A 13,041-nucleotide genomic window follows, 5' to 3' on the forward strand; every position below is an offset into this window, starting at 1 on the left:
ATAAGAGACACTGAACTCTAGGAAGCAGACTAGGATTGCTGGAGGGGGATGGGTGGGGGAAAGAAGTAATTGGGTGATGGGCATTAAGTAGGACACTTGATGTAATGAGCACTATTGTTATATGCAAATGATGAATCACTAAATTCTACCCTGGTAACTAATAATACAGTATATGTTAACTAGATCAAATTTAAAGAAAGAATTCTTAAAAATAAATAAAATTTGATGGGTATTAAGGAGGGCATGTATTGCATGGTGCACTGGGTGTTATACGCAAGTAATGAATCATGGAACTTTACATCAAAAACTAGGGGTGTACTATATGGTGACTAACATAATATAATAAAAAATATTATTAAAAATAAATAAATAAAATTTGAAACACCACAATGGGACTCTACCTCTCACCTGTCAGAATGGCTAAAATTAACAACTCAGGAAGCAACAGATGTTGGTGAGGATGCAGAGAAAAGGGAACCCTTGTATACTGTTGGTGGGAATGCAAACTGGTACAGCCACTCTGGAAAACAGTGTGGATGTTCCTCAAGAAGTTAAAAGTAGAACAATCCTATGACCCAGAAGTTGCACTACTAGGTATTTATCCAAAGGTTACAAACATAGTGATTCGAAGGGGCACACACCCCACTGTTTATAGTAGCAATGTCCACAATAGTCAAAATCTGGTAAAAGCCCAGATGTCCCACTACAGATGAATGGATAAAGAAGATGTGAGATACACACACACACACACACACACACACACACACACACACAATTGAATATTACTCAGCCATCAAAAAGATTGAAATCTTTCTATTTGCAATGACATGGATGGAACTGAGAGTATTTATGCTAAGTGAAGAAAGTAAAAGATAGAAAAATACCATTTGATTTCACTCATATTTAGAAACAAAACAGATGAACATAGGGGAAGGGAAGGAAAAAATAAGATAAAAACAGAGAGGGAAGCAAACCATAAGAGACTCTTAACTAGAGAGAACAAACAGGGTTGCTGCAGGGGAGATGGGTGGGAGGATGGGGTGATTGAGTGATGGGCATTTAGGAGGGTACTTGTTGTGATGAGCACTGGGTGTTATATGTAAGTGATGAGTCACTAAATTCTACTCCTGAAACTAACACTACACTGTATGTTAACTAACTTGAATTTAAATAAATCTAGGAAGAACAAAGTTAAAATAAAAATAACATACACTTGGGGAGCCTCGGTGGCTCAGTTGGTTAAGTTGATTTCAGCTCAGGGCATAATCTCAGGGTCCTGGTATTGAGCCTCACATTGGGCGCTGTGTTCATCAGGAAGTCTGCTGGAGGACTGTCTCTCTCTCTCTTCCTCTATCCCTCCCCTCCCCTCGTTCTCACTCTCCTCTCTCTAAAATATGCATCGTTGAACTAATGATGTACTATATGTTGGCTAATTGGACATAATTTTAAAAAAGAAAGTTGCATTCTACACACACACACACACACAAATGAAAATAAAATGCTTATCAGTTAAAAAATAATACAATAAAATGGAAAATCTTTAAATAAAAATGCAAACACATTAAGGACAAAGGACATCACAAGAAAGTCACAGAAGAAAAATGAATGGTCAATAAACATGGAAAGAAGCTGAACTGTCTTAATCTGTAAAGATAAAATTTAATCCAGATTTTTCAGAATGACAAAAGTTAAAACTTGAAAAGTAATTGGTGTTACTAACCCTTTGTCAGATATCTCATTTTCAAGGGTAGTATCCAAAATATATAAAGAAGTTATAAAACTCAACATCCAAAAAACCATCCAGTTTGAAAATGGGCAGAAGACATGAATAGACATATTTTTCCAAAGAAGAAATACAGAATGCTAACAGACACATGAAAAGATGCTTAACATCTCTCATCATCAGGGAAATACAAGTCAAAACTACAATGAGGTATCACTTCACACTTGTCAGAATGCTAAAATTAACAACATAGGAAACAATATAGGTTGGCAAGGATGTAGGGAAAGGTTGTTCATGGGAATACAAACTGATGTAACCACTCTGGAAAACGGTGTGGAGGTTCCTGGAAAAGTTAAGAATAGAAATACCCTACAACCCAGCAATCACACTACTAGGTGTTTATGCAAAGAATACAAAAATACTGATTCAAAGGGGAGACATGTACCCCCAATGTTTATAGCAGGATTATCAACAGTATCCAAATTATAGAGAATCCAAATGCCCATCAACTGATGAATGGATAAAGAAATTTGGGTATATATAAACAAGAGAATTTTACCCAGCCATAAAAAAGAATGGAATCTTGCCATTTGCGGTGATGTGGAGGGAGCTACAGAGTATCATGCTAAGTAAAATAAGTCGAAAGACAAATACTATATTATTTCACTCATATGTGGAATTTAAGGGGAAAAATAGAGGGACATAGGGGAAAAAGAGAGGCAAATCAGAAAACAGATTCTTAACTATAGAGAAAAAACCAAGGGTTGCTGGAGGGGAAGTGGGTGGGGGGAATGGGTTAAAATGTGTGATAAGCATTAAGGAGGGAACTTGTATATCACATTGTATGTTAACTGGAATTTAAATTAAAACTTGGAGGGGGATGCCTACAAGCGCCTATGGGGCTCAGTCTGTTAATCTTCTGACTCAATTTCAGCTCAGGTCTTGATCTCAGGGTCATGACTTCAAGCTCCTTGGTGGGCTCCATTGCTGGGCATGGAGCCTACTTAAAAAAAAAAAAAAAAAGGAAGCAGCAGCCTGACAAAAGTTATTGGTGTCAATTGGAATCAATTTAGCAGTATCTAGTACTATTTTTAGATACCCATGCCCTTGACCTAATTTCCTTTTTCAGTACCTACAGAAACATTTATACATGCACAAAAATATGTCTAAAGCAGTCATTCACTCTGCATTTCTTAAATACTGAAGAAACTGAAATGCCCTTAACATTCACCAGTATGGGAATCTAAAAAATATAGTACACTTATCTACGGAATTAAATGCAACAACTTTTCCAAGAAGATTCTCTAAGACATTAAGTGAATAATTTATTATGTAAAATTTACATATGTAATACATGTATACAAATGCACAGAAAACAGCTTAGTGACATACACACTTTGTACTGCACTGAATAGTATCCCACAAAAATTCATGTCTTTCTAGACATGAGAATGAGACCTTACTTCAAAATAGAGTCTTCACAGATATAATTAGCCAAGTAAAAATGTGGTCACAGTGGATTTGGGTGGGACCTAAATCCAATGAATGGTATACTTATACAAAGGTCATATGAAGACATACAGGGAAGGCCATGTGAAGATGGAGACAGAGTGTGACATTAGCTACAGGTCAAGGACTACTGGCAACCTCCAGAAACTAGGGGAGAAGCATGGAACAGATTCTCCCTCAGAGGCTCCAGAGGGAACCAATCTTGCCAACACCTTACTTTGAACTTCTGGCCTCCTTGAACTGTGAGAGAGAAAATTTGTTGTTTCAGGCCACCCATGTTGTGATAATTTATTGTGGCAGTGCTAGGAAACTAATTCACACCTGTTTAACAATGATTAGCTCTAAGGAAGAAATTCTATATATCTCTATATTGTTTGAATATTTTACAGTGAGAATTTATTATTGCATGGCTAATTTTTTTGCCAATAAAAATAAATTACCCACATTTTATGTTGGAAGTTTTGACCCTGCCACTTATCAAGTATGAAATCTTGAGCAAATCATTAAACACATGAATGTCTCAATTGCTTCTTTTGTAAAATGGGAATAGTAACACCTACCCTCCTCACCTTCCAGGGTGGTACTGGAGTCCCCCTGGACCCTTTTTCTCTCACTGTCTACATCCATTCTTCCTCCAAAATGGCTCTAGTGACTATGAACACTTTTCTATTTACACTACCATCTCTGTCTCTAATTCATGTTGCCAGCCCCCAGCAGATTCATTTTACCAAAAACACCACTAAAAGTTTCTTTCCTTTTTGAAACCCTTCAACAGTTCCTCATTATCTATGAAATTAGATCCAAACTTCTTAGTAGCTCAAGACCTTCCACATTCTGAGCGCCAGCTACCATCCAGCCTTGTCAATCTCCACTGCTTCCTTGGTAGAGGGAAGCCAAGTTGGTGGATAATCTTTGAACGTTGAGCCTTCTCTTTTTCAGCCATGCCATTGTGTATGCTTACCCATGTAAATGGACTATCCTCCATCTTAACCCCCCTTTCAGCTTTATGGCTTCTCCCATGTCCCCACAATAGAAGAATTTCACTATCCTTTAATTCCTGTAGCACAAATCCTCAGTATTTTATGTATTTTTAACCCCCCCCATTAAACTGCAAATTCCTTTTGAGAAAAAGAACTTTATTCATGATGGTGCCTAGCACACTATCTTATGGAGAGTAGGTGATCAATACATAATAACTGACAAAACACTTGACTTTTATAGAACTGATATGGGTTCTAAAAATGTTTTAAATTATAAACAAAAATCATATTCTGCCAGTACATACCAGTACTGTCACACTAGCTATAAAATACCGAAATACTTCCCTACCACTGCCCCTTGCCACTTGAATGCCTCTCACTACCATTGTTGGCCTGGCTTCTCCTCCCCTAGGAGCACCTGGACTCCCACATTCCCCTACCTAAATAATTAATGTCTTCCACAGCAGGGAGCACTCAGGTCCTTGCCCCGGCCATATGACCAGGGTCCACCTGTGGAAGTATCTATTCTGACTGATCAAGACCCCTGCAAAGTTACTGTTAAATATTTTGATAAGTACCCCTGAATATAAATAGTTTAACTCCACAATTTGAAAATGAGGCTTCTCACTGCAAAATCTCTTGAAGGAGTCAGCAGATCCAGGGAATAGAAAGGAAAATGAAATTGTCAATCTCTGAAGGTTTAGGGTACATCCATTAGGACTCAATCTTCATGTAAACCAGAAGATAAGCAGTTTCTCTCCTAGAAAGAAAAAAATTCAACAGCATAACAGAAATGAAACATTCATAGTTAATTGACACATTATTAATTCATGATAGGACAAGCATCAGAAAGATTTTTGGTTGTTGGATCAAGTCTTCATCTATCCATCACCTCAGAGGGAAAAAATATGGGTAACTTGGGAAAACAGCCACTAAGCTTTTCTTAGTTGACATCTGTATCAGTGGTTGACAAACTACAGCCCACAAGCCAAATCTAACCCTGTTTCTGCAAATAAATTTAACAGAACACAGCCACACTCAATCATTCATGTATTGTCTGTGGCTGTTTTTGTGCTACAAGAGCAGAGTTGAATGGTTGCAACAGAGACTGTATGGCTCACAAAGCCTAAAATATTTACTCTCTGGCCTTTTTCAGAAACAGTTTGCCAAACCCTAATCTAAATAATGGGAGAATCACTTACAACCAGAAAGTGACAAAGAATGGGCATCTAAAAGAGATGTTCGGAAGAAATAAAAGACAAAGATAAAAAGTAAAAGATTGCAAGAGGATTTCAAACACAAATTTCTCCTACTTTATTATTTTTCAAGTGATCAGGCCTACTTCTGCAGAGAAATCATTTCAAATATCACCTCTGGTATACAATGTCGCCCCTAATCCAGAAACAACTGAAAAAACTTACAAAGTCTCTCTGCTTTAACTTCATCCAGAGACACAGAGGTAAGATGGCAGAGGAGTAGAGGACCCTAATTTCATCCAGTCCTTGGAATTCAGCTAGATAGCTATCAAATCATTCTTTTTTTATTTAAATTCAATTAGCCAAGGTATAGTACATCATTGGTGTTTGATACAGTGTTCAATGATTCATCAGTTCAGTATAACACCCAGTGCTCATCACATCATTCTGAACACCTGAGAACTCAACTAAAGACCTAAGGAAAGAATTGCTGCAATTCTACAAATAGAAAAGTGACCATTTTTTGCAAGGTAGGAGGTGCAGAGAAGAGAATCCAAGGCGATGTATGGGAAGATAAACCTCAGGGGTAGGGAGTCTCCGTAAGCTGGCTAACGGAAAGTAATAGAAGCAGCGGAGTGTAAAATCAGAACTTTTAGAAGTCTGTTCCAGTGGGGGATGTCCCTGCTTGAAAGGTGCTCAGGTGGGAAAGTAGGGCAGAATCCCAGGTGGGATGATATGGTCTCAGGAACCCCAAGGTCACAGAAAGAACAGGGTGCCTGAGTGTGTCAGAGTTCCCAAGCATTGGCTCGGGGAACCTGGCTGCAAACAGCAAGCCCAGGAGTGGGTTTTCTGCTTGGTGTTGCCATAATCCCTGAATGGCTGCATGGTTGGGGGACCACTCTCAAAGCAGGGACCCAAGAAAAAGGCAGAACTGTGGTGCAACCTCCCTCCCTGCCCTGGGAGGAGTGGCGTGGGTGAGCACCACAGGAGTCTGTAAAGTTTGGATATTCAAAAGGGTGTTGCAATGCATGAGATAAAAATGTTTCATCACAGGCTAAGTGAGCACTGCAGACAGAAACCAGGGAGACAAGAGTGATTGATAGCTTTCCCCTGAGGGCATACTGGGGAGTGGGGCGGGGGTGCAAGCTTTCAGCTCCAAGGCTGGAGATCGGGTCACCACAATTTTTATTTTCTTCTGCCAAATCAGTGCTGAAGCCTTCAGGGAACAAAACCCACATAGAGCAATCCAGAGCCATTTATACTGAGCCCAGCTCCCTTGCTAAGGGGGCACAATATCACCCAAGCAAAGACACATGAGAATCAGTGCAACAGGCCCCTCCCTCAGAATATCAGCAAGAACATCTGACTAATACCAAGTTTACTGATCATACGAACTGCAAAATTCCAGCGGTAAGAGAAAACAGTATGTAGAATTCATGGGTTTTTCTCATTCTTTAGTCTTTCAGTTTTAAATTTTTTCCTTTTCACCTAATTTATTTTATCAACTCTTTTTTAGGAATTTTTTAATTTATATTTTTACATTTACATCTTATATATATTTATCATTTTTGGATTGCTTTGTTTTCAATTTCATATATATATATATACACACACACACATATATGTTTTTCTTTCTTTACAAATTTGGGATCTAGTTTCTTCTGACAAAGAGATCAAAATACACCCAGAATCAAGTTTATTTTTCTGTTCTGTTCACCTGTTTGATTTTATTCTTTTTTTTTTTTTTTTGGTTTCTGATCTCTTCTGATTTCTTTAGTGTATATTTTCCTGGGGTCATTGTTGCTATTTTTATCTTTTCCATTCTCTTTCATCTATTCTTCTCTGGACATAATGACAACGCAGAAGAACTCAACAAAAAAGACAACAAGAGGCAGTACTCACTGCCAGGGACTTAATCAATATGGATATAAGTAAGATGACAGAACTAGAATTTGATAATAAAACAGAACTACAGTGATAGCAAAGATATCAGGGGACTTGAAAAAATCATAGAAGACACCAGAAAATCTCTTTCTGGAGAAAAAAAGGAATTAAAATATAATAAGGCTGAAATCAAAAAAGGCATTATTGAGATGCAATCCAAAATGGAGGCTCTAACTGCTAGGATAAATGAGGCAGAAGAGAGTCAGTGATATAGAAGACAAAATGATAGAGAATAAAAAAGCTGAGAAAAAGAGAGATAAACAACTATTGAATCATGAGGGAGGAATTCGAGAGATAAGTGACACCACAGAGCAAAACAATATTACAGTAATTGGGGTCCCAGAGGAAGAAGAGACAGCAAGGGGGCAGAAGGTTTATTTGAGCAAAATATAGAGGCAAACTTCCCTAATCGGTGAAAGGAAACAGGCATTCAAGTCCAGGAAGCACAGAGAACCCCCCTCAAAAATCAATAAAACTGGGTCAACATATAATAGTGAAGCTTGCAAATTTCAGAGACAAACAGAAAATCCTGAAAGCAGCTTGGGACAACAGGTCCTTAACCTACAAGGGTAGAAACATAAGCCTGGCAGCAGACCTACCCACAGACCTGGCAGGCCAGAATGGACTGGCATGATATATTCAACATGCTAAACGGGAAAAATATGCAGCCAAAAATATTTTATCCAGCAAGGCTGTCATTCAGAATGGAAGGAGAGATAAAGAGATTCCAGGACAAATAGAAATTGAAAAAAATTGTGATCACTAAACCAGCCCTGCAAGAAATATTAACGGAGATCCTTCAAGTGAAGAGAGAGTCCAAAAGTAACAAAGACCAGAAAGGAAAGATTATCTAGAGAAACAGCAACTTTATATGTAATACAATGGCACTAACTTCATATCTTTCAATAATTTCTCTGAATGTAAATGGACTAAATGCTTCAATCAAAAGACAGAGGGTATCACAAAGGATAAAAACACAAGACCCATTGAAATGCTGTCTATAAGAGACATATTTTAGACCCAAAGTCACATCCAGATTAAAAGTGAGGGAGTGGAGAACCATTTATCATGCTAATGGATATCCAAAGAAAGCTGGAGTAGCCATCCTTACATCAGACAAAATAGATTTTAGTCCAAACAATGTAATAAGTGATAAAGAAAGATCATAATTAAAGGGTCCATCCACCAAAAGATCTAGCAATTGCAAATATTTATGCCCCTAGATTGGAACAGCCAATTAATAAGCCAATTAATAACAAAATTAAAGAAACACATGGATAGTAATACAATAATAGGGGACTTTAACACCCCTCTCACAGCAATGGGCATATGACGTAAGCAGAAGATCAACAAGCACTCATTTGTGGATCATAAGAAGTAGGAAGACCGGTAGGAGAAGAAAGGGATAAAGGAAGGGGGGTAAACAGAAGGGAGAATGAACCATGAGAGACTATGGACTCTGAGAAACAAACTGAGGGCTTCAGAGGGGGAGGGGGCGGGGGAATGGGATAGGCTGGTGATGGGTAGTAAGGAGGGCACGTATTGCATGGTGCACTGGGTGTTATACGCAACTAATGAATCATGGAACTTTACATCAAAAACCAGGGATGTACTGTATGGTGACTAACATAATAAAAAAATATTATTAAAAAAAAGATCAACAAGGAAACAAGGGCTTTGAATGACACACTGGACCAGAAGGACTTCACAGATATAGAGAGAGAGCATGTCATCCTAAAGCAGCAGAATACACATTCTGGAACATTCTCCAGAAGAGATCACATACTGGGTCACAAATGAGGTTTCAACCAGTACCAAAAGATTGGGATTATTCCCTGCATATTTTCAGACCACCGTGCTTTAAAACTTGAACTTCATCGCGAGAAAATGTGGAAGGAACACAAGTACATGGAGGTTAAAGAGCATTCTACTAAAGGGGCGCCTGGGTGGCACAGCGGTTAAGCGTCTGCCTTCGGCTCAGGGCGTGATCCCGGCGTTATGGGATCGAGCCCCACATCAGGCTCCTCTGGTATGAGCCTGCTTCTTCCTCTCCCACTCCCCCTGCTTGTGTTCCCTCTCTCGCTGGCTGTCTCTATCTCTGTCGAATGAATAAATAAAATCTTTAAAAAAAAAAAGAGCATTCTACTAAAGATTATGAATGGGTCAACCAAGAAATTTATTTTTTTATTCATGGAAACAAATGAAAATTAAAATACAACTGCTCACAATCTTTGGTATGCAGCAAATACAGTCCTAGAGGGAAGTACATAGCAATACAGACCTTTCTCAACAAACAAGAGAAGTCTCACGTATACAAGCTAAGCTCACAATTAAAGAAGCTAGAGAAAGAACGGCAAATACAGCATAAAACCAGCAGGAAAAGAGAACTAATAAATATTAGAGCAGAAATCAATGATAAGGAAATTAAAAAAAACAGAACAGATCAGTGAAATCAGAAGCTGATTCTTTGAAAGAATTAATAACACCCATAGACAGACATCAAAAAAAAAAAAAAAAAAGATAAAGGCAAACTAGCAAGATCATGAATGAAAGAGAAAAGATCACAACCAACACCAAAGACATACAAACAATTATAAGAATATAAAGAAACTATATGCCAAAAAATTAGGCAATCTGGAAGAAAAGGATGCGTTCCTAGAAACATAAATTATCCAGACTGAAACAGGAAGAAATACAAAACCTGATTAGACCCATAACCAGCAAGGAAATTGATGCAGTAAATAAAAAACCTCCCAAGTAACAGAACCCAGGGACATGGCTTTCCAGGTGAATTCTTTTTTTTTCTTTAAAGGCTGGCAAATACAACAAAGTTTCTTTTTTAATAATTTTTTATTATATTATGCTAGTCACCATACAGTACATCCCTGGTTTCTGATGTAAAGTTGGATGATTCATTAGTTGCATATAACACCCAGTGCACCATGCAATACGTGCCCTTCTTACTACCCATCACCAGCCTATCCCATTCCCCCACCCTCTCCCCTCTGAAGCCCTCAGTTTGTTTCTCAGAGTCCACAGTCTCCCATGCTTCACTCCCCCCTCTGATCACCCTCCATTTCTTTATCCCTTTCTTCTCCTACTGATCCTCCTAGTTCTTATGTTCAATAGATGAGAGAAACCATATGATAATTGTCTTTCTCTGCTTGACTTATTTCACTTAGCATTTTCTCCTCCAGTGCCATCCATGTTGCAACAAATGTTGAGAAATCGTTCTTTCTGATAGCTGAGTAATATTCCATTGTATATATGGACCACAGCTTCTTAATCCAATCGTCTCTTGAAGGGCATCTTGGCTCCTTTCACAACTCAGCTATTGTGGACAATACTGATATAAACATTGGGGTGCATATGGCCCTTCTCTTCACTATGTCTCTATCTTTGGGGTAAATAACCAGTAGGGCAATTGCTGGATCACAGGGTAGCTCAATTTTAACTTTTCAAGGGACCTCCACACAGTTTTCCAAAGTGGCTCTACCAACTTGCATTCCCACCAACAGTGTGAGAGGGATCTCCTTTCTCCATATCCTCTCCAACATTTCTTGTTTTCTGCCTTGTCAATTTTTGCCATTCTAACAGGCATAAGGTGGTATCTCAATGTGGTTTTGATTTGAATTTCCCTGATGGCTAATGATTTTGAACATTTTTTCATGTGTCTCTTAGCCATTTGTATGTCTTCATTGGAACAGTGTCTGTTCATATCTTCTGCCCATATTTGATTTATTTGTTTCCTGTGTATTAAGTTTGAGAAGCTCTTTTTTTAAATAATAACATTTTTTATTATATTATGTTAGTCGATATACAGTACATCCCCAGTTTTTGATGTAAAGTTCCATGATTCATTACTTGCATATATTGTAGATCTTGGATACCAGGCTTTTATCTGTACCGTCATATGCAAATATCTTCTCCCATTCCATGGGCTGCCTCTTAATTTTTTTGACTGTTTCCTTGGCTATGCAGAAGCTTTCTATCTTGATGAAGTCCCACAAGTTCATTTTTGCTTTTGTTTCTCTTGCCATTGGAGATGTGTCATGAAAAAAGTTGCTGTGCCCAATGTTAAAGAGGTTCCAGCCTATGTTCTCTGCTAGGATTTTGATGGATTCCTGTCTCACATTGAGGTCTTTCATCATTTGGAGTTTATCTTTGTGTATGGTGTGAGAGAGTGGTCAAGTTTCATTCTTTTACATGTAGTGGCCAATTTTCCCAGCACCATTTATTGAAGAGACTTTTTCCCACCGGATGTTTTTTCCTGCTTTATCAAATATTAGTTGCCCAAAGAGCCGAGGGTCCATTTCCGGGTTCTCTATTCTGTTCCATTGGTCTATGTGTCTGTTTTTGTGCCAGTACCATGCTGTCTTTGTGATCACAGCTTCTTAGTATAGCTTGAAATCCGGCAACGTGATACCCCCAGCTTTGTTTTTCCTTTTCAACAATTCCTTGGCAAATCGGGGCCCTTTCTGGTTCCACACAAATTTAAGGGCTATTTGTTCCAGTTCTTTGAAAAATGTCATTGGTATTTTGATCAGGATGGCATTACAAGTGTAGATTGCTCTGGGTAGCATAGACATTTTAACTATGTTTATTCTTCCGATCCATGAGCATGGAATACTTTCCCATCTTTTTGTGTCTTCTTCACTGTCTTTCAAGAGTGATTTGTAGCTTCTAGAATATAGATCCTTTATGTCTCTGGTTAAGTTAATTCCAAGGTTACGTATGATTTTTGGTGCTATTGTAAATGGGATGGATTCCCTAATTTCTCTTTCTTCAGTCTCGTTCGTGTATAGAAATGGAACTGATTTCTGAGCATTGATTTTGTATCCCGCCACATTGCTGAATTGCTCTATAACTTCTAGTAGTTTGGAGGTGGATTCCTTTGGGTTTTCCGTGTAGAGTATCATGTCATCTGTGAAGAGACACAGTTTGACTTCTTTGCCAATTTGGATACCTTTTATTCCTTTTTGTTGTCTGATTGCTGTTGCAAGGACTTCTAGTACTATGTTGAATAATAATGGTGAGAGTGGGCATCCTTGTTGTGTTCCTGATCTTAAGGGAAAGGCTTCCAGCTTTTCCCCATTGAGAATGATATTTGTTGTAGGCTTTTCATAGATGGTTTTTATGATTGAGGAATATACCCTCTATCCTTACACTCTGAAGGGTTTTAATCAGGAAAGGATGCTGTATTTTGTCAAATGCTTTTTCTGCATCAAGTGAGAGGTTCATATGGTTCCTGACTCTTTTCTTGTTCTATGATCTATCACACTGATCGATTTGCGAATGCTGAACCATCACTGCATCCCAGGGATGAATCCCACTTGGTCATGATGGATAATCCTTTTAATGTACTGTTGGATCCTATTAGCTAGGATCTTGTTGAGAATTTTGTCGTCCATATTCATCAGGGATATCGGTCTGTAATTCTCCTTTTTGATGGGGTCTTTGCCTGGTGTGGGGATCAAGGTAATAATGGCCTCATAGAATGAGGTTTGTAGCTTTCCTTCTCTTTCTATTTTTTGAAACAGCTTCAGGAGAATAGATATTATTTCTTCTTTGAATGTTTGGTAGAATTCCCCGGGAAATCCGTCAGGCCCTGGACTCTTGTTTTTGGAGCGGTTTTTGATCACTGCTTCAATCTCTTCACAATTAATCGGTCTGTTTAAAAAATCAATTT

General features: G+C 38.3%; 1 protein-coding gene across 3 annotated transcripts in view; it reads right to left on the reverse strand.

Moving 5' to 3' along the window:
* Positions 1-3,035: 3,035 nt before the first annotated feature.
* Positions 3,036-13,041, reverse strand: part of USP18 (ubiquitin specific peptidase 18) — a 62,801-nt gene continuing 52,795 nt past the window's right edge. For all 3 annotated transcript variants that reach the window (XM_045775409.2, XM_087855439.1, XM_087855440.1), the window contains one exon: positions 3,036-4,972. In XM_045775409.2, coding sequence (XP_045631365.2) covers positions 4,927-4,972 — 46 coding nt within the window. In that variant the 3' untranslated portion in view covers positions 3,036-4,926. The remainder of the gene's footprint in view (positions 4,973-13,041) is intronic.

Source organism: Ursus americanus, chromosome 25, assembly GCF_024610735.1.
Source record: "Ursus americanus isolate L20-20 chromosome 25, mUrsAme1.1.p, whole genome shotgun sequence".
In the NCBI taxonomy this organism is placed as follows: Eukaryota; Metazoa; Chordata; class Mammalia; order Carnivora; family Ursidae; genus Ursus; species Ursus americanus.